This window comes from Vulpes vulpes, chromosome 8 (assembly GCF_048418805.1).
Source record: "Vulpes vulpes isolate BD-2025 chromosome 8, VulVul3, whole genome shotgun sequence".
NCBI classification, from domain to species: domain Eukaryota; kingdom Metazoa; phylum Chordata; class Mammalia; order Carnivora; family Canidae; genus Vulpes; species Vulpes vulpes.
Window position 1 is genome coordinate 91014465 of NC_132787.1, and position 23374 is coordinate 91037838.

Below are 23374 nucleotides of genomic sequence, written 5' to 3' on the forward strand. Positions count from 1 at the left end.
AAATAAAATCTTAAAAATAACAGCAAACCCACCAGAGTTGGTCCAGGCAACTCATTGCATTACAGCCAAGTGCTTTGCCCCAGCGGCAACACCCCAAGTGTTTCTCTCAGTTGTGGCCTTATTTGCTGAGTTGTTTATTTGGTGAAAGGTGGGCAAATTCCTTTGCTGTCAACTATTTCATTCACTGCCTTAAATTCCCTTACTAGGGTTTTGTCTTCGGGGGGCTAATAAATACAAGTGGCCCTATTGTATGGAAGCAACGATTTCACTCTTCGATGTGGAAGACTTTGATACAGTAATCCCTTCCAACATCTGGCTGAGATCTAGAGAGAAGGTAGAGGAATCTTGGTGCAGGTGGAATGGGTTGGAAGGTACAGTAGACCAATCCAAAAGGTGGGGTTCTGGAGAACCAGAGAACAGCCTGAAGGTCCTTCAGAGACACGCTGGCCTTGGTACAGCCTTCTGTCCTGTGATCTCATGAGGCCGTAGCTCCATCGGCCAAGAGTGCCACCATGTAAAGAGGGGGCTATGGGTTTCCAAAGTGGTAGCCAAGAAAAGGTAACAAAGGGTAAATGGGTTAAGCCTAGTTTCCCCGCCTTTTGTATGTAATACTTCCCCCAATTATCCCTGTTTTACTTCACTCAGCAACCTTGCCCTGGGAATCTAGCACCATAAGTCTTGGTTTTGTTCCCACTAGGAGGAGGACTGAGCACAAAGTGCTGGGTACTGAGGCTCCCACCTCCCAGCTGCTCTTCTCTGCAGACTCTGCTCAGGCCTCCCAGTGAGAGGCTACCTGCCCCGCAACATGAGTGAAGAACCGAAGCTGAGTTTTCTTAGCACGAGAAGCTTTGCCCCTGCCACCGTGGAGGACATCCCCTGCCAAACTCCCCTTTCTCTGAAGAAATACCACTGAGACCAAGTGAGAAGTAGCTACAGTTTAATACAAACCTGCACCAGAACACAATGTGTCGGGCTGTTTTGTCTTTGCCTCAAACAGGTGGCCAGAGCACAGGACCATGTGTCGTCTTGGGTTGACACAATCTTAGCACCATGACGTTTACAGAGGAGTGAGAAGTCACTTGGGTGCCGGAGGCTCCATCCCGACCCCAGGCTGTGCCTGCCGCCTGGGCAGCTGGAGGGGGTTTGGGTTTTTGCGTGGTTCTGTGATTTCTGGGTCAGTACTGGAAAAGCCCTCATCACGGCATTGGCTTGACAGACCTGCTGTGGACTCCTAGCACTACACACGCGCACACACACACACACACACACACACGGTAGCACAATTTTCTGGTAACTTAGTCCCACAAACCTAGAGAGCAGCTAAGGCAAGAACAACAGTATTTATTCAGCAAGTACAAGACCAGTTTGAGAGCTGCATTCAGTGCAACCAGAGACCCTTTTTGTTCCAGCCAGGAGCAGTGGGGCTGCTGATGGAGCTGGCTGGAGCTCTGCACAGGGGCAAGGAGTGGGGAGTGGGGGCTGACCATTCATTGGGTCGCTTGAACCTCCTTCTGATTTTCATCTAGAAGCTCCTGGGCAAGGGTGGGGACTATGTAAGGATCAGGGGTGGGGGTAGGGGTGGGGGAAGGTGAGATGGAAGGGAAGGCCTAGGGTGGACCACTCCAAGATGTGGTCTCCCAGAGCCATCCCATGGACCATGCATCTCTCGGGTGGAGGCACTCAGAGAAGGTAAAGCTTTCCTAGCCCAAGCAGGGATGCTCTGCCCACTGGCTACCACCACTGCTCGGCTCTTTGGCATCTGCCCAAGGCCCATGACCCAGCAGAGGGCTGGGATGAATAGGATGATGTGTGTTGTATCATGTCACGGTTTCCCAGGCCCAGAGCCCTACCTACTGTCCCTGTGGCTGCCCCCCTCCAGGAGCTTTCTTCCCTTGCTCCCTGGGGTACTATCTCTGTCCTTTCAGCTCCTAAGTGAGGAGGATGAGCATGGAGGGGGAAGTGAGGATGTGGAGGCAGCTGAAATCACATGGCAAGGCCCCCACTATTTAACTAGTTCTGGCTCAGACAATGAATATGCATTAGCTTATTTATAAGAAAAATCTATCTACCTGTGCGAAACAAAGCAGAACACCTACCAAGGGTGTAAGTCTTCTGGAGGGTTAAATTCTCAGGTGGGATCTGCAAGAGACGTCACCCCACTCTTCCTTTCCACAGCTAGGGTAGACAGCCATGCTCTTTAAGGGTCATCACGGGCACTTCTGGGGTCAGAAGGCCTACTCTTTCTGGGCCTCGTCTGTGAAATGGGGAGAACAACGAATGCTCTGTCACGTGGAGCAGTTGAGGGCTCGTGTATGGAAGCGCTTTGAAAACATGTAAAGCACTGAAGAAATGTGCAGGGTGTGACCACTAGCCCAAGAGCCCTGGCACAAGCCCCGGGTGCGCAAAGCAAATGTGCAACATGAAATCACTCCTGTGATGGGGAGGTCGGGGGGGTGGAGGCAAGGCTTAAGAAGGGCAGGCGGTCGAGTTGCTTCCCAGTTCACTCAGGGTGGACGGAGATCACCCAGCCTCTAGTGTTTCCACGGAAACCTCCTGGAGCTTCTGAGGCAGGGAGAGCCCAACTGGACGTGGGAGGAGAAGCAGGTACAGGTGAGGTGCTGACCACAGGGGCCACAGCACCTGTGCAGCAATGTGGGCTCTCCAGCTGGGTCTGCCCAGGCCTGGCCTCCCTCCCCCCCCCTCTAGCCCACTCACTCCCTAGTTCCGCTCCCCCTCTCTTAGCAGGCATGAGGCCTCTTGCCAATCACACAGGAGGAGCAGCAGGGCCTCTGTCCAGTGGGGGGAGTTTCTAGGAAGCTGGGTGTTTGGGGGTGTTAGTGCTGGGAGTGGTCAGAGCCAGATATGGGAAAGGCTCCCCAGAGGCCCCCAGGGTTGGCGTACTGGGCATCTCCTAGGAATGTAGGAAACTAACCAGGAGGGGCAGGGACAGGAGGAGGGCCTGGGATGGGGCTGCGGCGGCCTGGAAGCCTCCAGGTGGGGAGAAGAGGGGCCCGTGAGGCCAGCACCTCACCCTGCTCCTGGTCTGTGCCCTCGGCTGTCTGGTCGGTGTCGAGTGCAGCGTCTCTTAAGATCCACATCTACTCCTGTTTCTATGCTATGCTAGTGACACGAAGCACCGTTATTCTTCACAGGATGCACAAACAAGTCAAACCAAACCACTGCGCAAACCAAACGTGCAAAACAAAATCATGTACACGCGCCTGGCACCAGCCCCGTGCCCCGCCCGGCTAGCCCCTCGGGGCCTGTGACTCCCAGGGGGTGGGGTGGGAGGAGGAAGAAGCTGGCGAAGGGTGCAGAGTGTCCCAACCGCACCCACACAGGGGCCAGGGCCACGTTGGGAAACACGGGACACGCTGGGCGCGGCTGGGAAGCCGACACCTGTCTGACTGGGGAAAAGTGACCACAGAGCCTCCTTAGAGGGAGGGGGCCTTTCCCTCCAACGCGCATCTGCTAAAGTGCTCCAGACAGCTGGCGGGTCAGCCAGGGGGCAGGGCACTAAAGTCTGGGCTTTCCCAAAGCCAGCACATGGAGGCGGCTGTAGGAGGAGGGGCTGGGCCGGGCTCTATGCATTGGGCTCTGTGCATAGTGTGGGTTTCCTGGGCTCCCCAAAAGCCTGCCGAGGTCAAGGCAGGAAAGGACTGCGGCGGGAGGAACACATCTCAAAGTGCCTGTTAGGGTTGGCTCGAAGCACAGTGAATCACGTGGCAGACATGGGGAGCTGCTCCCCGGGTCCCGTGGCCCCCTCAGGTGGTGCGCTGCCCGGCCCAGCCTCTCCCGCCCCCTGCAGCAGTGGCCAGAGGGTGTGCGGGCTGGTGGCGGCGGTGCGTCCTCACTTGCGGGGGCTGGTCAGTGCCTTTACCAAATGCCGCTTGACCTGCCTCCGGGGGGAGCGAGGATCCGAGCCGAAGCTCGCTTTGGAACATGGTCATCAATTTGAGAACCTGCAGGGAAGGAAGCAGAGGGTGAGCCCGGCTGCTCACTGGGTAATAAACGTGCCGTCACCATCTCCTGGTGGAAGCTGGTAAGCCCTGTGTGGGTGTGATCTAGCCCAATCCGTAACTCCATCCCAGTTTTACAGATGAGGAAACCGAGGCTCAGGGAAGTTAAGTGACTTGCCCAGGGTTACAGAGTGTGTAAGTGGTAGAACTGGATTTGAACCCAGGTCTTTCTGATTCAGGGCCTCTGCCATTCACTGCCCTATGCTGCCACCTCTGCTGCTCCCAAGCCTGGACATGTGGTCTCCTGTGGTGCAGAGACCATGAATCAGCCCATTAGCATGTGGGCCTTTGTATGCATGCCTCAGTGAGCAAGAGACGGAGAAGGCTGGGCATTGTTCCTCCATTGTTCCGAAAAACCGAAGAACCACACCCCATAGGCCCAGCATCTTGAAATCTCAAGACTTAGGAGGCTTGGTGTCCCAGAGAGTTAATGGAACATTCTTCAGTCCAGCCCATCCAGAACAGACAAGGTGGGGTGGAAGAAAGGTGGGAGGATGCCTGATTTTGCTGAATTTGAGAGAAGTCCTGCACTGAGATGTGGCAAGAACAGAAGCCACCAGCCAGAGAGCCCACAGCTCTGAGGGCCTCGTGGCTTCCCATGGGATTGGCTGCGGCAGGAGGGACCATGCCCAGGCAGGCGTGGGAACTGACCCCTCCTGGAGTGGCAAGGCCTGAGTGTCCACTGACACTCCAACCACGGATTCCTTTCGGATTCCCAACACATGGGTCTTGTCGCTAGTGGGAGTGGCAGTGGCCTTCAGGGTGGGGGAAGAGTAATCTTGGCAATGAGATTGGCTCTGAGGATGGAGAGAGTGGTGGAGAGGACCCCTCCCCACAGACTACAAACAGGAAGCATGTGTCTTTTGACCCAGGCTGCTCCCAGCACATTGTGGGGGGCACAGAGGGAGCTCAGTGGGCAGACCTGCTCCCTTGGTACCCCTCGGCCTCTTGTGTTAGGACAGCTTGTGTAAGCCAGTAGTCAATATGCGCTGTGTGGAAGGATTTGGATCTTGCTCTTTTTACTGTTCAGGTCCCAGTGTGGCTCTTGTAGAGGGATGACAGGCCTCCGTCTCGTCTCGTTCTGAAGGCCGCTCAACGTGTTCACAGAGACCCAACCCTGCCCCTTTCGAGTGGATCCATCAAAGCTGCTTGCAGGACCAGGCCACCTTACAGCTTCTGCTTATGCTCCAGGAGGGCTACCGTGTTTGTGGCCATGACCACCGCCTTTCACTACTGCAGGGCACCTGGGATAAATAAAGTCCCAGAGCACAGACACACCCCATATATTATTATATATGGTATTACCCATATTAAAATTGCTGGCAAAAAGAGAAGGTGCTGGAGGGTCAAACATGGGGTTGAGATGAGGGAGGAAAGGGAGTAAGGGAATCCCCTCTCTCAGAGGCTGGTGAGGAGCAGGGATGGGGACACAGAGACTACAACGGGGTGCAGTCCCATGTAGCACAGAATGTTAACCCTTCTGAGCTCTGATCACCCCTGGGGCCCCCCACTGTGTACAGAGCCCTCAAAATGTTTCAAGGGAAAAAAATATCAGGACTTAGAAACATGGGGAGAATACCAGACAAGCCATGGCCTCTTGGAGTGGCTGGTGCCCAGGGACCGGGAGAGCCCTCTTGCCCCTCCTATTTGTGTGTCTCTAACGTGGGACCAGCACTCATCTCCAAATGTGGGATAGGGGAGAGAGGGAGAAGATGCAGAGGAAGAGCTGCGGAAGTCCCTCTGCCTGGGCGGGCCTCTGCTCTAGCTACCCCTCTGGGGCAGAGATGCAGGTGGCAATCAGAGTGGCCCCTGATCTTACCAGAGAGGCTGAAGCTGGATTCATGAAGATCCCTCATGCCCCCGTGTCGGGTGACAGGCCGGGTAGGGGTGTCGGCGAGCGGTGTTCCCATCTCTTTCTTCCCAGGATGCACGACGATAGCTACATCCCCCAGGTAGGGAGTGCGGTCCACTCCCTTAACCTTTAAGGTCTAGTGAAGGATGAAGGAGAAAATGGGAAAAGATGACGCCATCAGAGCCCGGGCACCAGAGCCTCCTGGATGGATGACAGGAGGTTGGCTGCTGCCACTCTTCTCAGGACCCAGATGACTATATGTGACCAAAGTTTCTTACATCTGGAGCTCAGAGAGTGGAGGATTCTTTAAAAAAAAAAAATTATTTATTCATGAGAGACACACAGAGAGAGGCAGGGACATAGGCAGAGGGAGAAGCAGGCTCCCTGTGGGGAGCTCGATACTGGATTTGATCCTAGAGTCCCGGGATCACGACCTGAGCTGAAGGCAGGCGCTCAACCACTCAACCACTGAGCCACCCAGGTGCCCTGCAGAGAATTCTTTTAACTCCTAATCCAGGTGTGTGTGCATGCATATGGGGGCCCCTGCTGACTCCCCCTCAATATTAGTGGAATCCTTTCCAAGGCAGCAGGCAGATTTCTGAGCAATGCTATCCCCTCACTGGCCAGGCTCACTGGCCACAGCAAGAGGCCACGCCTTTTGCTGTGATCTGACAACTTTGTGGGGATACAAGGAAAATATAGCTGATTTGAAGATGAGAATCCCCCAATGGCAATACTAGTTAATTTTGTACTCACAAAGGCAGTAAAGTTGAGCCTATGTTCTGCATCCAGATAGTTTGGGTTCCAATCCCAGCTCTGCTTATACTTGGAAGCTCTGTGACCTTATGCAAGTTATCTAATTTCTCTGTGCCTGTTTCCTTAGGATAATAATAGTACCTATTAATATTACATCTAGAACTGTTATGAGATCAAATGAATTAATAAACATAAAGCTCTTAGAACTGTTCCAGTGCATGGCAAGTGACATAAAGGATCAGCAGCTCTAATTATGGCAGAGGTCACTGACATGTGCTTTCTCGTGTTAAAAGGTGCTATTTCCAGGAGGACTCAAAGTGAGTTTGAGCATGCACATAAGATCTGAAGGAGCAGTGTAGATGATCTACACCCCAGGCACTTGTCAGGGACATCACCTCAACCTCCTTGCTGCTTGCTGTTTACTGAAAATCTTGCTGAAACAATACACATGGGGAATTTCTTGAAGGATCTTCAGCCTACAAATTCCTTTATCTTCTCCAACAACAGATCTATCTTTTAGCTCAACCCTTTTGGTCTGAACTATTTTGGCCTTTACCAGGCTGCACTTTGGCATCCTGGCTTTGGCGGCTGGGGTCCTAGGGGGTGATAGGTTGGCACAGGCTGGCTGGTGATCCTGGCAGGCCACAGTTTCTGGCAGCCCCCTCACTACTGGGTGCACACCCAACACTCTACCAGAGATACTTTCTTCCCCGAGGCCCATGCTCTCTAGGGGCTGATCATACACAGTTTTTGGAAAATGAGTTTTGTTAGTTTTCTTTTTCTGCATATATACATTCTTTTACATAAAGACTGCGACAGAACAACAACTCAACAGGTTTTTTTCCTGGGAACCTTATATTGTCATTGTAATAAGTGCTTGAGATAAAGACCCTCTGGGTTGAATTTACATCAGTCCTGGAGCTACTGCTCTTCCACGGTGGCTGGCCCCGAGGAGCGGTGCTGTGAATTGGTATCCACCTCACACTTTTATGAGGCTGGCTTTTAGAAGGGCTTAAAATAAAATAAATAAATAAGTAAATAAATAAATAAATAAATAAATAAATTTAAAAAAAGAAGAAGGGCTTAAAATACCTCCTCTGCTCTCTGTTGACCCTATTTCTTGACTAAAATGTCTGTTTTGGAAGGACCACAAAACTGTTATCAGATATTCTTTTTTTTTTTAATTGCAATAGAATTCACGTACCATGAAACTTGCTATTTTAAAGTATACAATTAAAAAAAAAAGTATACAATTCAGGGGCGCCTGGGTGGCTCAGTCAGTTAAACATTGGACTCTTGATTTAGGCTCAGGTCATGATCTTGGGGTCATGAGATCGACTCCACAGAGAGCTCCGTGCTCAGCACTGAGTCTGCTTAAGATTCCCCTCCCCCCACTTGCACTCTCTCACTCTTCCTGAAAAAAAAAATTAATAAAGTATACAATTTAGTGGTGTTTCAGTGGTGTATATTCACCAACACTGAGCCACCACCTCTACCATCTCATTCACAAACATTTTCATTACCCAGAAGCAACCTCACACCCATTCCCCCACCCTCTAGTTCTGAGTAACCACTGATGGATTTTCTGTCTATGGGCTTTCTTGCTTCTGGACATTTCATATAAATGGAGTCATAAAATTGGTGATCTTTTGTGACTTGATTCTTTCACTTAGCATCTTTTTTTCAGGCTCAGGTATGCAGCATGTAGTATCTGTGAGAACTCCATTTCCTTTTCTGGCTGAATAACCTTCTACCATATGAATATGCCTCATTCTGCTTATCCATTCAACAGCAGAGAGACATTTGAGTTGTATCTACTTCTTGGCCTCTATGAATAATGCTGCTATGAACATTATGTACAAGCTTTTGTGTAGACATATATTTGTATTTCCCTTGAGGACATACCCAAGAGTAGAACTGCTGGCTCATTTAGTAACCCTAATATATAGCTTTTGGGGAACTGCCCAACTGTTTTCCAAAGTGGCTGCACCATTTTACATTCCTGCTGGCAATGATTCAGGGTTCCAGTTTCTCCACATCCTAACCAACAAATGTTATTTTCCAGTTTGGTTTTTATTTTTATTTTTTATTTTTTTAAATTTATTTATGATAGTCACAGAGAGAGAGAGAGAGAGGCAAGCAGAGACACAGGCAGAGGGAGAAGCAGGCTCCATGCACCGGGAGCCCGACGTGGGATTCGATCCCGGGTCTCCAGGATCGCGCCCTGGGCCAAAGGCAGGTGCCAAACTGCTGCGCCACCCAGGGATCCCTCCAGTTTGGTTTTTAAAATGACAGCCACACTTTGCCAGACGTTCAGGTGTATGAATGCCTCACTCTTACTGCTCCTGCCAGTACCCCCTCCAGAAGCTGGCTGAGGCCGCCTGCCATTGTCCACATCCGGGGAGTAGACTGGAGATGGCCCCATTCATCTTGCAACAGACCCCGAGTTTTGAATTGAACACTGATAACTGAAGTCATGTGTTTTTTTTTTTTTTCAGGTAACCCAAGTCTGCTCCCCCACAGCAGATTTGGTCTTTGGGAGAGAAGGGTCTTTACATCATTCTGAGCACTCTGGGCTGTCACACAGGGAAAGCCAGCAAAATTGATCTTTTGGTGTTAACATGCCCTGCTTACTCTTACACTTTAGAGCACTGCATCTCAAATATCAGGCTTACATGCCCTCACTTCATCAAGACTGGGAATGAACCAGGCAATAGTAGGACCTCAAGGGCCCCTAAGCCAACGAATCAAGAGTGACTCAGTGGTCACAGACTGGTTCACGCTTCCCTCTTGTGCCTTCAGGAACCCAGAACTCTTGTTTGTCTGGCTACTTAAAATTGGATCCGAAAATCAGGAGTCCTGGCTGGCTTGGTCAGAGGAGCATGTGACTCTTGATCTTGGGGTTGTGAGTTTGACTCCCATGTGGGGTGTAGAGATTACTGAAGTAAATAAAACTTAAAAAAATTATATTTGATAATCAAAGATGGGGAATTAAAACTGGTAGTACCCAGCTCTAGCATTCCCCTTGTCCCAATACACATCCCCCTTCCAGCCCAGGAGAGCTGGACTATATTTGTGAAAGCTGTGGTTTTTGTCAGTGAACTTGTACAGTGGGGCTCTATGGAAGACCACACTCAGGGTGAAACAAGGTCTTGGTTAGAGGTCTGAGGAGAGCAGGAAGGCCTGTGCTAGCCTCCCATCCCACCTGGTGGAATCTTCCTTCCAGGACTGGGGCCTTACAGGCCAGCCAGAGTAGTGGGTGTTCAGAGAACAGCTGGTAAGGCACAGGCTGAAGCAGCTGCTCCTGAAAGCCTTTGGGTGGTTCCAGGAAGGAACAAGAATGGGAACAAGGAGGGGAGGCCTGAGGGACTGAGTCAGGAAGTCTGGCCTTTACATAAAGACTAGAGAACCAAGAGTTTGGCTGAAGACAAGAGGTCATGTAATCATTTCATGGCAAGTGTGCCAAGCCACAGGCAGCTCTTAAAAGGCCTATTCCTGGGATACTATTGAGCAGATTTCTAGAGCTCAGCAACATGGCAACTGAGTCTTTTTCAGTCAGGGTCCCTTATATTTCTGGTCCCTGCTGGAAGTCAGAGCTGATGGTGAGTAGAGAACACGGCACCTAAGAGTAGGAAGCTGATGCTGGTCTGGGACAGTGACTATGATATGGTGGGTGAGGTGAGGGTGGGGAGGTGACCTGGAAGAATCTAGAAAGGGTGCCCCCACCAGCTGCTACTTCGGGCCTCTGGCCAAAAAACACACACCCCATTTTACTGAGTCTCATCCCTGCACAGACAAGTGGCTGACTGATGAGGCTGAGCTGGGCAGCTTACCAGAAACTTTGCTGAACTACTTTCAGAACACATAGTGAGTATGCTGTGTACAGAGGATTGGGAGGGACTGGACAAAAGGAACAGAAGAATAGAACACAGGAGAAGATGAATGAGGAAATTAAAAAAAAAAAAAAAAGGATTGACATCTCTTAAGTGTGCCATGATTCCAACCACAGCATCCCAGAGCCTAGGCAAGAGAGCTGCTGGACCAGTGAGGCACGGGCTGCGGGGCTCTCGGTCATGATAGAAGAACACTTCTAGAATATTGCCTTTTGCCACAAGAAGGGGAAGGGAAACAGCACGATACTGTCCCTGTATCAGATTTGCTCTTTGCTGATGATCTGGGACATCCACCCAGAGGCCAGGACTGCACTTCCCAGCACCTGGAGTTGTCAGCAAGAACTCAGGCCTGATTCTCCGGGGCGGCTCTCAATGATAAGGCTGGACCATCAATTCCCAAGCAATGAGGGAACAGCCAGTCTTCTTTTGGGTGACTTGTCTACTCAGAGGACAGAAGCCCTGGGGATGAGATGAAGCCCAAAGATTTAGTGAACAGGTGTTTATGGAATCCAAGGACTGGGTGGGACCCCTAAAATATGCACTATTACAGACATGGTAAATCCCACCCACCTTACTACAGTCACAGGGAAAGGGAGGTTTCAGGGAAAGAGAAACTCCAGGGCAAATATGATAACCCAGGCCAAGCCAGGAATCCTATCAGAGGGCTGCCAAGAGTCCTCCTAGAGAGTAGACTTTGGGGACATCTCTGAGCATCTCGTGGTATTCCCCTAGCTGCAGGGGAATTAGCAACGGTTCTCACGACATTTTACTGTTATAGGTACACCTTTCTGTTCTTCCAATTATTCCCAAGGTAGCCATTCCAGGCAATAGGATTCAGTGGGAAAAACAGAGAACATCTTTGAGATTTAAAATAGCCATTCCAAAAAAAAAAAAAAAAGGGATCCCTGGGTGGCGCAGCGGTTTAGCGCCTGCCTTTGGCCCAGGGTGCGGTCCTGGAGACCCGGGATCGAGTCCCACGTCAGGCTCCCGGTGCATGGAGCCTGCTTCTCCCTCTGCCTGTGTCTCTGCCTCTCTCTCTCTCTCTCTCTCTCTGTGTGTGACTATCATTAAAAAAAAAAAATTTAAAATAAAATAAAATAAAATAAAATAGCCATTCTAGAATTCCCCAACAGGGGGTTTTAACTTCTTTCCATATACCTTCTTCCCCTTTCCTCATCTTACCTTTTCTCTCTGGACTAGCTTCTTGTAGACAGTATCTGGGAAGGACCTCAGCGGGTAGAACTTGCCAGTGCCCTCCGCACACATGAAGACACCATTCTCGTACACGACTCGCCCCCGGCTGATGGTGACCAGTGGTACGCCATGGCAGCGCATGTTCTCATACAGGTTGAAGTCTCCTCCCTGCACCTGGGTGCTGGCTGAGATGGTCCTGGCGGAAAGGGAGTGGTGGGAGAGAAAGCTCTGAGAAGAGGTAAAGATAATTCATCTCAGTGGGAAGAGGAGATGCTCAGTGGGATGGGATGATGCTCAGTGACAAGGGGTGATGTTTAGTGGGAAGGGAGGATGCTCTGTGGGAAGGAATAATCCCTAAAAACTGGTTGTTGCCGACTGAATTGTTATCATCTCCCAAATTTATACAGCCCCAGTCTCTGAATGTGCCTGCATTTAGAGATAGGGTTTTTAAAGAGCTAATTTAAGTAAAATGAGGTCATAGGGTAGACCCTAATCCAGTCTGACTGATGTCTTTATAAGAAGAGGAAACTGAGACACCAGACATGGACATGGACACTCATAGAGGAAAGACCATGTGAAGATGGAGGGGAAAGACAGCCATTGACAACCCAAGGAGAGAGGCCTCAGATGAAACCAACCCTGGTGAGCCCTGCTGATGCCTTGATCTTGGACTTCTAGCCTCCAGAACTGTGAGAAAATCCATTTCTGCTGTATAAGCCCCCCAGTCTGTGGTAGGGCTAGGGCAGCCCCAGGAAATTAATCAACTGGGCTAAACTCTAGTGTTTATTTGCCTGTTTATTTAGATTTATTTATTTTTGAGAGAGAAGGAGAGAGCTCGGGCAGGAGGGGCAAAAGAAGAGAGACTTTCAAGTAGACTCTGCGCTGCCCAGACCATGCAGGCCTTCAAATATTTGTTGAAGTGAACCACACCTCAGGGTCATACTTCTCTATGCTAGATGCAGTGCAAAGATGATAAGCTTGTGGAGTTTTGTAAGATAAGTTCCTTAAATACCCCATATCCCTCTAGCCCTGGAAACAAGCAGCAGGTTTTACTTTGTGGCTTCTGGATCCCACACCACCACGTCAGCATCAGCTCCAGGGATGATGCGGCCTTTGCGGGGATACAGGTTGAGAATCTTCGCTGCATTGGAACTGGTAACAGCCACAAAACGGTTCTCATCCATCTTTCCTCCAACCTGAAGCATTGCAAAAGTGTCAAGTCAACCAAACCCTATGTGTGCCTCAAACCCTTGGTCACCCTTGACTCTGGCCTGTAGCCTTTCAGTTGATCAGAACAATGGTGCCAAGAAGGACAATGATGTGGGGACCATCTCAGATAAGCCAACCTGGTTGGCTTGGTTCCCAGGCTTGCTCACTCCTTACTCCTTCATCAAGCAACAGTGGTGAGTGGGCACTTTGCATAAGGCTGTCTACCTGGTGGAAATTTACCTCCTGTTTGTACAAAAAGCTCTACTCATGTGCCCACTATGGATGGGTCAGGAGCCTCCCTCCATCCACAAAGGGACATATATTTTGTTCTCTTGAAAAACATCTTACTGCCTCACCTACCAGTGAGAGCACCATGGACATCCCTCAAGGGGGATTCCTCAGCTACTCATGGGCCCCTGTGAGCTGGTGGCTTAGTCTTCAGGACTTCAAATTCTCCTTAGGTTCATACTTTGCTGTGTCTAATCTGTGATAGGTCAAGACCAAAAATACTTATTCTTCATGGGGAGAACAGGTGGTATTCAAATGAAGTCCTAGTCCTTATCTTTTTTGTAAAGCAATTAGACAAAATATATAAAGAACCTTAAAAATGTTCATATCCTTTGGCTCAGAAATCTGCTTCTAGGAATCTGTCCTAAAGAAATAATTAGAATGCTGACATATATATATTTACTCATGAACAAAGAAATTCTCTGCAGCAGTATTTGTAAGTGCAAAAATTTGAAACAGCTAAAAGTTCCAAACATCAGGGAAGGATGAACAAATGTGGTACTACCATTGGAGGAAACGTTATTAGGCTGGTAAAAAAGATGTTTTAAAAGAATTTTTAGTGATACAGGCAAACACTCAGGATACACTGCTATATATATAAAAAAAAAGATGAACCCAGTTATTATAATAACATATAGTACACACATAGAACCTGAAGGAAATATATCAAAATATTAATAATTTAATTTCTCAATATGGAATTATGGGGATTTTCTTTCCTAATATTTTTCCATACTTTCCAAATTTCTATAGTAGGCTGTACTACCTTTCTGACTGGGGGGAAAAATGACCTTTTTGGTTTTGTTTTTAAGTGAAACAAGGAGCCATTGATGCAGGCTTCCAAAGAGTGAAAACTCTTGCTAGGACTTGAGCAGAGAGGGGTCCCTAGAACGTACCACTCCTCTCTCCCAGATGACGCTCATGCGGTCCTGCACGCCACTCACTCCATGCGGAATCTTGGTGAAGTCCTCCTTGCCCATAGCTTTCTGCTTCGTAGTGAAAGGCCGGTGATCTGATGCCACAATGTTCAGAGTATCACTGGATAGAGAGAAGGATGTGACTAGTAAGGGAGGGAGGCCAGGGTTCCAAAGAGTGGGGACAGATGGAGCAGAAAAGCCTTCTCTTGGGATCCAGGCAAAGCTGATCTCTAAAGTATGACCCCTGACAAGTTATTTCATCTGTGTGAACCTCAGTTGGCTCATCTGCAGAATGGGCATATGGGCTGAGAGTGACACCAACTGCCAGTGTCAGCCTTTGGGATGTCAACTTTTAAGGGTTAAGACAGAGGGCAGAGAAAAATTGAACTTAGAATTTTGCTCATTGAGGGGAGGTTTATAGCCACAAGCCCCCATACCAACTTCCCCTCATCTTCCTCAACCCCTACCAGTCCCTGTTAGTGATAAGCACGTGCTGGGCAAAACATTTACAGGTTCAATGTTTTTGAAATGTTATTTAGCTGTTAAAAAAGATGTTTTAAAAGAATTTTTACTGATACAGGCAAACAGGATACACTGCTATATGAAAAAAAGAGTTGAACCCAGTTATTATAATAACATATAGTACACACATAGAACCAGAAGTAAATATATCAAAATATTAATAATTTAATTTCTCAATATGGAATTATGGGGACTTTCTTTCCTAATATTTTTCAATGCTTTGCTAAATAACTTGCAGCCATAGCCTTTCTTGGATGTGGAGTTCTACTGGCAGAAGGGGAAAGCAGGGCCAAGACAGAGAGAAGTCTGTCTTCATAAACCAGTCATGACATTCAAGTCAACTAGTTCATCACCCCTGCCCACCATGACCATCAGGCGGTCACTGAGGCTGGTGTCTGTGCAAGGTTGTGGGTGGCTTCAGCTCTCTGAGTGTTCTAGGCTAGCTAGGAACTTAGGGCAGAGACTCAGGAGGGTGAGACCATGCATGAGACGGCAGAGAACTTGGCCTTGTTCAGAGATCTCTGTAGACTGAGGACTCAGAGGTGGGGAGGGGCAGAGGGGGAAGGATGTCCACGTTGCCCAGGCTGGGGCAACGTCAGGAGAGAACACTGTTGGAGGGCACAGAGGGTCCAGGCTGTAGCATGGGGTCATGTGGGAGAGGGGGACGATTGCTGGGACCACACAGCAGGAGCCCTAAGAGTCTAATCTATTTGTAGGAGGTGCTAAAGCCTTGGGAATGCCTGCGGGCCATCCAAGCTGCCCACATCAGAAGGGGGGAATTTGGGAGCAGAAGGCATTCACTGGGTTGGTGACCAGGCATATTTGTTAAGCCCTCAGACGATTTGGGGTCAGGCTGCTCATTGGGCTGACTACTGGGGGCCTGGCAGGGCTCATCAGTCACAAATGGTGCCAAATGACTGATGTCCTTGGCCAAATCCACAGTGAGATGACTTAGCTCTCCCTGTAGCATGGGCTGGTGTCCTCATTAGCCAAAGATGCTGCTCTGGGCCTTCTCAAAGATTGCAGGAGGGACTCTCCACAGAGTAGAGGGTTTGCTCTAGGGTGCCCCAGGGATGCCCACATACCCTGGGCCTGCAGAACCCAACAGAGTTTCACCTTCTTCTCAGAGGTCATCCAGAAGCCCGAGGAAGGTTTTAGATTGGAAGATGTGCCTTTAAGAGTCATGGGCTGAGTATTAGGGACCTCAACTTCAATTCTTTAACCAAGTCTTACTGAGCAGCCACCTTCAAAAAAGACTCCTAGGTGCCCTTGGGTTAGGTGTGAATGAACGTGGTCACATTCCAGAAGGAATTTTTTTTTTTAAGATTTTTTATTTGTTTGTTTGAGAGTGAGAGTGCAAGCATGAGTGGGGGGAGGAAGCGCAGAAGGAGGAGAAGCATACTCCCCGCTAGCTGGGAACCTGATGTGGGGTTCAATCCCAGGAGCATGAGATCACCACCTGAGGTGAAGGCAGACACCTAATGGCTGAGCCACCCAGGCGCCCTTTCCAGAAGGGCTTTAGAGGTCACCTAATGCTGCCCTGAATCTAGGAGATATGACACACCAAACCATACTCTTTAAAGTTTAAAACATGACCGGCTTTCTAAGTACTTTAACATTTTACATATTCAGATGAAAAAACTTCTGGCCCCTCTAATAAATTAGATTTTTCACACAGAGAACAAACTGATGGTTGCCAAGAGGGAGGGGGTGGAGGGATAGGCAAAATGGGTGAAGGGGAGGAGGCAGTACAGGTTTCCAGTCACTGGGATGAAAGGCACAGATAGGGAATACCGTCAATGGCACCGCAGTAGTGTTGTATGGTGACAGATGGGAGCTACACTTGTGAGCCTAGCATAACCCATAGAGCTGTCAAATCATTGTTGCATGCCTAAAACTAATGTCACATCGTGGGTCAACTAGACTTCAATTAAAAAAGAAAACAAGAAAGGAAAAAGAAACTAGATTTTAAGTAAAGGATAAACTCTTACATCTGTAGATTGTGCTTTTTACCCTGATCTGATATATAAGAAATCATATCTGAAAGTAGATCATGATGAAGCAGCACACATTTTCCTACAAGAATATGGTAATTGGTGTCTGGGTTTTCTATCAAGTATTTTGTGTAATATCAATTATCACCAACAATGCATCCTAAAGACAAAATGATAGTGACCATAAATTCCTGTAAATAACGAAAATGTTAAACAATGCTCCAAATCCTATAAAATTGCACACTTTTACAATATGCACTGATTTTAAAAAGGAATTCAAACTCTTCTCATAATAGCTCACATGAAATTACAATTCAACTTGAGTGAATTTATTTACATAACTTAAACTAAAAATAGGCTAGATATAAAAACTTAAATCATTCAATTAATAATACTCCCCCCACCCCCAGCCTATTTGAATTTGGGTAGGTGGAGGCCTTTACCACCCTTCTGTTCTTTCCATTGAATTGCCTGTGGCAAGCAGAGTGGTTTCAAAAAATTCTTTGATCTTGGAACTGAGCCCAAAGTATTACAGTGGGCTCTTGACACTTGTTTGTTTTTGTTGTGTTGATAATGATGATAAGGAGGCTGGTTTTTCCCAATGAGAAGCTTTTTTTTTTTAAAGTAGACCCCGCACCCAGCAAGGAGCCCAATGTGGGGCTTGAACTCACAACTCTGAGATCAAGACCTGAGCTGCGATCAAGAGACAGATGCTTCAACGACTGAACCGCCCAGATGCCCCTGAGAAACATTTTTATAAATAAGAGCTGACCTGACATTTTTTCCTCTCTCATACTCCCTAATTCATTTCAGTCTGTAAGGGCCGCTGCTGCTCAATGTCACAGCAATACTGTGGGAGGGGAAATAATCACGGCATGGTGCTGCACATACACTGCCCCTCCAGGGGCCTCCTCCCTCTGAGACCTGATTGACTGCGCCCCAAACCCCACTTTAAGGTGTTAACACAGCAGGATGTCTGGTGGGGATTCTCCAGTTGGTGACAACCAGGATGGAAACGTCCCCACACCCCACTTTAAGGTGTTAACACAGCAGGATGTCTGGTGGGGATTCTCCAGTTGGTGACAACCAGGATGGAAACGTAAGCACATGCATGGATAGAGTAAGTGCCCGGTTATCTAAAGACAGTCCCCTTTAGTTGGGGCTGGCCACTTCTCTCAATCATTCTCCTCATCATCCTAGGAGAGAGAGGTCAATCACCATCCTCAGGGGTATGGAAGCAGAAGACAGGCAGGGATACTGAAATGTTGCAGAATGGATAGCCCTGTAATCTTTCCTTCCTTCTTCTTTTTTGTGGTTTGCGTGGGCTTCCCTACTCTTTCCTAGCAGTTAAGGAGGGCACATCTCAATAGGTTCACCCATGGAGAACAGAGGTGATAGCAGTGGTTATCTGTCTGAGAGGTGGACTGGTGGACTGGCCCTGGGGCTCTGGGCAAGGAGAGCCAGTGGGGTGGGGACAACCTGCCCTCCCACCATAGATAATGGCAAAGCTGTGAGAGCTTTCACTGGGGCCCAGACACTCCAGAAGGTAGTCAGGCTTGAGCTGCCTTCCAGGATCTTTGTTTATGGGGATGCTGCTGGTTCTGGAAGCTAGAAGGTAAGGAAGGAAGAGGTCAAGCTGAAATCTATCTCCTGGAGCTGGGGATGGTGTAAGGAAGACACAAGAGAGCCCACACTGGGCCTGTGCCCTGCATGATGCTTGGGTGAGGAGAAGAATCCCCCGGCCTTGAATTGGGCATGGGGAAGGGAGGACGCCGATGTTTAAAGTAGACTGGACTTTAATGACCAGAAGGGAGAGAAAGCAATGGATTCCACCCAAAATGTCATTAAAGGAAATAAAGAAGCTGCAAGCAGTTTGGGAACAGAACAAAAGCTATTCATTCAGACTGTTTGTTAAATCTGTGACTTTTCTATTTGGATCACCATGGGAAAAAGTAGTGTTAAAAAGAGAGGGAGCTGGAGAAAAGAAGATCTGGAAGGAAGGATGAAGGGAAAGCGGGAGAGAGGGCAGAAGGAAAAGAGTAAAGAGGAAAGAAAGAAGGGAGGAACACACAGGAGAGAAACCGCACGCGAAGCAACGAGAGGAGGGAGAGGTGAACCCAGAGATAGAAAGGTCCACCTATATTCCCGGACACATCAGAGGCCACATCCTATAGCCCTGCAAGGGTCCTCAGGGTAAGGAAGCAATGTCCTTTGAAATTCCGAATCGGCACTGTTCACACTGATAAGCTCTTGACTCTTACACTTCAGAAGCTCTCACTCCAACTCAAGTGGTCAGAGAAGCCCCATGGGATGGCAATTATCTGACAGGCTCTGGAGAAGGGAACCAGAGCTAAGTCCTTCCACAGGCACAAGGGAATCAACCCCAGGTCAGATCTGGGGCCTCTACGACATCACCTTGAAGATCCATAAATCCCCGGGGAGGCACATATTACGAGTCAGCGATGTGCTCCGGGGGCCCCAGCATTCTGCCGGGGTGCCTTACTTGGCCAGCAGGCTCATGAGGTAGGTTGAGGTGTTGGTGTCCAGTCTCAGGGGAGGCACCGTGACATAGGCCGCCGCGTGGGACCAGTCCTGGTGGTAGTAGTGTAGGCCCGTCAGTGTGGCATGCGCGGTGGTCGTCTCAGCCAGCACAACCTTCCCTGGAAGAAGGAAGGTCAGACCATAACTGGGAAGCCACTGAACTGAGAGCTCACTGGTCTGACTGGCCACAGGTGGAGTTGCCGAAGTCAGGGGGAGGGAGGGACTTGCCCACGCTCACGCAGGCGTTTGAGAACACAGAGGGGTTCTAGGCCAGGGCACTCCACATGGCTACTGCTGGCTCCAGACAAGGAGGACAGAAGGGCAGGGGTGCCGAGGAGGGGCGCTTGGAGGAGCTCCCTTTGACTGGAGCACTGGGGCTGTAGGGTGCGGACAGGAGGAGGGAGAGGCACCGGTGCAGGTGAGACACACAAGGGGCTGCCCCTAGGGGAGAGGTGAGGGGCCAGATCTCGAGGCCATATTGCCAGAAGGCTGGAAGCCCTTGCTCTGATTTATATCCCCAGGTCTGTGACCATGACTTTGTTTCTCCTGTTACCAGGACCTCACTGGCACCCTGAGCCAGGCCATGACCCACAGGTGCCCTGGGGCTTGGACATGGAGCCAGGTGGCTGTGAGGGAGGTTGGGCTCCTACCTGTTATTTCTCCAGGGCCATCTCAGGCACCCCTTGAAAGGCCCATTGGAACTGGTCCAGTATTTTATGTTGGTTACCAAGGCAACCACTAGTAAAACCCAAGAGGCCAAAAGGTAGCAATGAACAAGTTGCCTGAAAACTTGGAAAATTTTACCAGACCCAGGAGAGGTGACAGACACGCCTGTAAAGCTGTTAGGCAGACAAGCGTGCAGAGGAAACACTGGTTCTGAACACGGAGACCGGGTTAGAGCAGAAGGCTTCTGAGGGTGACAGTGGAGAACAGGGCGGACACCGCGCTGGTGGGCCCCATAGGGCTGCAACCCACCATGCATGCGAACTGTCCACTCCAGCCCCAGGACTCACCTTGCATCTTAGCAGCTGCGATAACATCGCCGGCCGAGATGCTGGACACGTTGACCAGGTAGATCGGGCAGTGAGTCTAAAGGAAAACCCAGTGGGAAGAGAGTGCATCAACCCCAGGAACTGGCTAAGCACTAGCCCAGCCCCGGGCAAACCAATCCTGGCCCCAGTGCCAACCCCTGCGTCTCTCAGCCCCCACTCTCGGGAATGCGGGGCAGCCCCGAGCCCAGACCGCGTGAAGCGAGGAGGAGGCAGACAGCACCCAGCACCAGAGCCCAGGGGCAATGTCAGGGCAAGATGTTGAGGGCTGAACCTCCCATCCTCTACCAGCCCAAATCAAGATGATTGATAACTTAATACAAGGGCCTATTTTCGTTCATGAGTGTGATGACCTAGAGACAGTCGAGGATTATACTGTATGAGGGCTGCTTTATCAGTAGATAGAATGCACCCTGGAGAAGAAATGAAATACAGGAGGTTCAGGGTTTGGAGTCTGAGTCAGACAGGATTGGTCTTGCAAGTAGACACCTGGATTGTAGTATCGATGAGCTTCTCCTCTCTTCACTTCTCTGGGCATATGTTTGAACTAAAAAACAGGAAGCTGGGAGTGCCTGGGGGGCTCAGTGGGTGAGCAACTGCCTTTGGTTCAGGACGTGATCCTGGGGTCCTGGGATCGAGTCCTGTATCAGGCTCCCCACGGGGAGCCTTTTTCTCCCTCTGCCTAGGTCTCTGCCTCTCTCTCTGTGTCTCTCATGAAAGAATAAATAAAATCTTAAAAAAAAAACAAAACAAAACCCAGGAATCTGGCCTTCTGTTGTTCAGATCTTTCTTTATTCTGGGGCAAGTTTCCATCAGGAAGTAACTGATATCATAACTACTATCGTGCCAGTAAAACAACGTCCTTGTCCAGTGCCCAGACTTGTAGATTGCTAATCGGAAATTTTTCCCAAATGTTACTGTGATGCCTTCTCTACTTATCAAAATGAGAGGACAGAGAGCCTAGGAAAAGGCCCAACATGTCATGTGCTTGGCACAACTTTACTAATTCTGAGATCCGCTGGACCTCCAACCTCTTGTGTTTTCTCTGGTGTTCCTAACAGCACCCCTGAGGCTTACATCCTTCAGGGGGAGTCCATGTCTTTTCAGAAGAGAGGTTCTCTGAGCATGAGTGCCCACTAGAATCGGGGGTAGGCTATTTAAAACTGATGGCTGGGCATCATTCCCACATTCCTGATTCAATAGGTCTGCGAGGGCCTGAGAATTTGCATTCTTAAACTTCTAACAAATGTCGATGCTCCCAGTCCAGGCACCACACTGAGAAAACCGGTGTTCTAGAGGCGACAGTTCAGATTATCTGAGCAAATCGAACTCTTTAATGATCGTTTAGAAGGAGAAATAACCTTGGTCTAGTGCTCTGCTGTTTATAAAGTGCCTTTCCTTCTCTGCCTCCTTTGTTTTTTTTTTTTGTTTGTTTGTTTTTGGTTTTTTTTGTTTTGTTTTGTTTTGTTTTCTCTCTGCCTCCTTTGATCCTCACAACCATCCTGTGAGAAGTGTTATTACTATACCAATTTCAGACAACAAAAGAGTCATCAGAGTGGTTGAGTGACCTGCATATGTGGAGAGCTTATATTTGGTAAAGACCTCACATCTCTTGCTCATTTCCCACCACCACACTGTATCTGCACCCCCTGACCCTGAGCGATACCAAGGAAAACTTCTAAGTGGTCCAGAGGCAGAGGCTTAAATCTCAGTTCTCAAAGCAAACATCTACCGAATTCCTCTACAGAAGACAGAGTTTGGTTGCAGGGAGGCTCTGTGGCCTCCAAACCCATCCTCCTCCCGTGGGAACCACTTCCACTTGAGCAGTGAAGCCAGACTCAGCAAGCTCAAGGGGGTGGAAGAGAGAGCAGACAGCAAGGACCTCCACCAGGTCTGTGGGAAAAGCAGCATTCACCCAGCAAGCAGTTTTGGGGTCCTGCGAGTCAGGGATGATGTTGGCAGCCAGGACAGAATGGGACTCTGCTGTGTAGACAGAAGATTCTGGTTTCTGAACCCAGAGTCGAGAACGGGTTCAGGGGCAGGTGGGGTCTACTTACCCTGTTTGCAATGGTGATGACTCGGTGAGTGGCTTCAGCTTCCAGCTGTTAGAAACAAAGGACAGGAAGAAAACAAGCCTCACCATCTCTTCCAAGCAAGCCCACATCTGCTCGGGAGCCCACTTTGTCGAAAGTGTTGGTACATCGAACACAGAGTTGGAAGGGTCAACAGCACCCATAGGGGCTGCATTACAGGAGCACCAAGCTCCAAGCACTCTGCTTGCCCTGAGGGAATCCAAGAACTTAGTATCCCCAGCACATCCTTTTGGGATGCTACTCGGGCCTTAAATAAAAGGCAAGGAAACAAAAGCAAAGGGAAACCTAGAGTCCCATCTCTCCATGCTTTCTGGTGTATTGTCTCCACAGCCACACAGCGTGGTAGCAAAGAACAATCCTAATATCAGGCTGGAAATTAGCCTAGACCAGGGTTTCTGAACCTCAGTACTATAAACATTCTTGGAGGTAGGGGTTATCTGGGCACCCTGGGATCCTCAAGCAGCATCCCTCACCTCTACCCACTAGATGCCAGCAGTACCATCTCCAGGTGGGACAACCAAAAACGTCACTAGGCATTGCCGAGTGTCCTCTGGAGAGCAAAATCTCCCCTGGCGTGGAGACTTTAACCAGCAGATGAGGTCAGTGATGGCTCATGCTATTAATACCCTACAGTCAAAGACTTGCTCTTGCCCTCCTATAAGTGAACAAAGCCCAGTCCTGTGACCACCGCCCACTCCTGTTCTCACAGGCACACTCAGGGCCTTGCCCGACTGATGGCAGTGCCATCACATCCTGTCTCTGGATCCTTGTGCCTCGTGAACATCCAGCCAGCATTCTGCACGGAAGGCTTTGAAGAAATGGGAAATAGCTTTCTCCTCACGAATGGCAGAGGATATCTGAATAGGGTCACAGGACAAGAAGGCACTATTTGTCCAATGTGATCCCGCCAGAGGAGAATTCTTTAGCGGGGGGGGCAATGGGGGATGTGGGTGGATGCCCTGCAAAACTGCACAAGGACAAAACCACAGGGCAGAAGGATGGTGGGGCTTTTCATTACCATTGCCGTGGGTCATGGGGTAATAAGGG

The 23374-nt window shown here is 49.3% G+C and overlaps 1 protein-coding gene across 1 annotated transcript in view; it reads right to left on the bottom strand.

The window, feature by feature from the left end:
• Window positions 1–920: 920 nt before the first annotated feature.
• The window catches only part of DPYSL5 (dihydropyrimidinase like 5), a 97520-nt gene continuing 75066 nt past the window's right edge, over window positions 921–23374 (bottom strand). Inside the window, exons 6-13 of the mRNA XM_025983894.2 lie at window positions 22292–22336; window positions 20199–20274; window positions 19148–19304; window positions 14108–14249; window positions 12768–12910; window positions 11703–11910; window positions 5839–6007; window positions 921–3962 (exon numbers count right to left, since the gene is read on the bottom strand). Of these exons, the coding sequence (XP_025839679.1) occupies window positions 3877–3962; window positions 5839–6007; window positions 11703–11910; window positions 12768–12910; window positions 14108–14249; window positions 19148–19304; window positions 20199–20274; window positions 22292–22336 (1026 nt within the window). The 3' untranslated portion in view covers window positions 921–3876. The remainder of the gene's footprint in view (window positions 3963–5838; window positions 6008–11702; window positions 11911–12767; window positions 12911–14107; window positions 14250–19147; window positions 19305–20198; window positions 20275–22291; window positions 22337–23374) is intronic.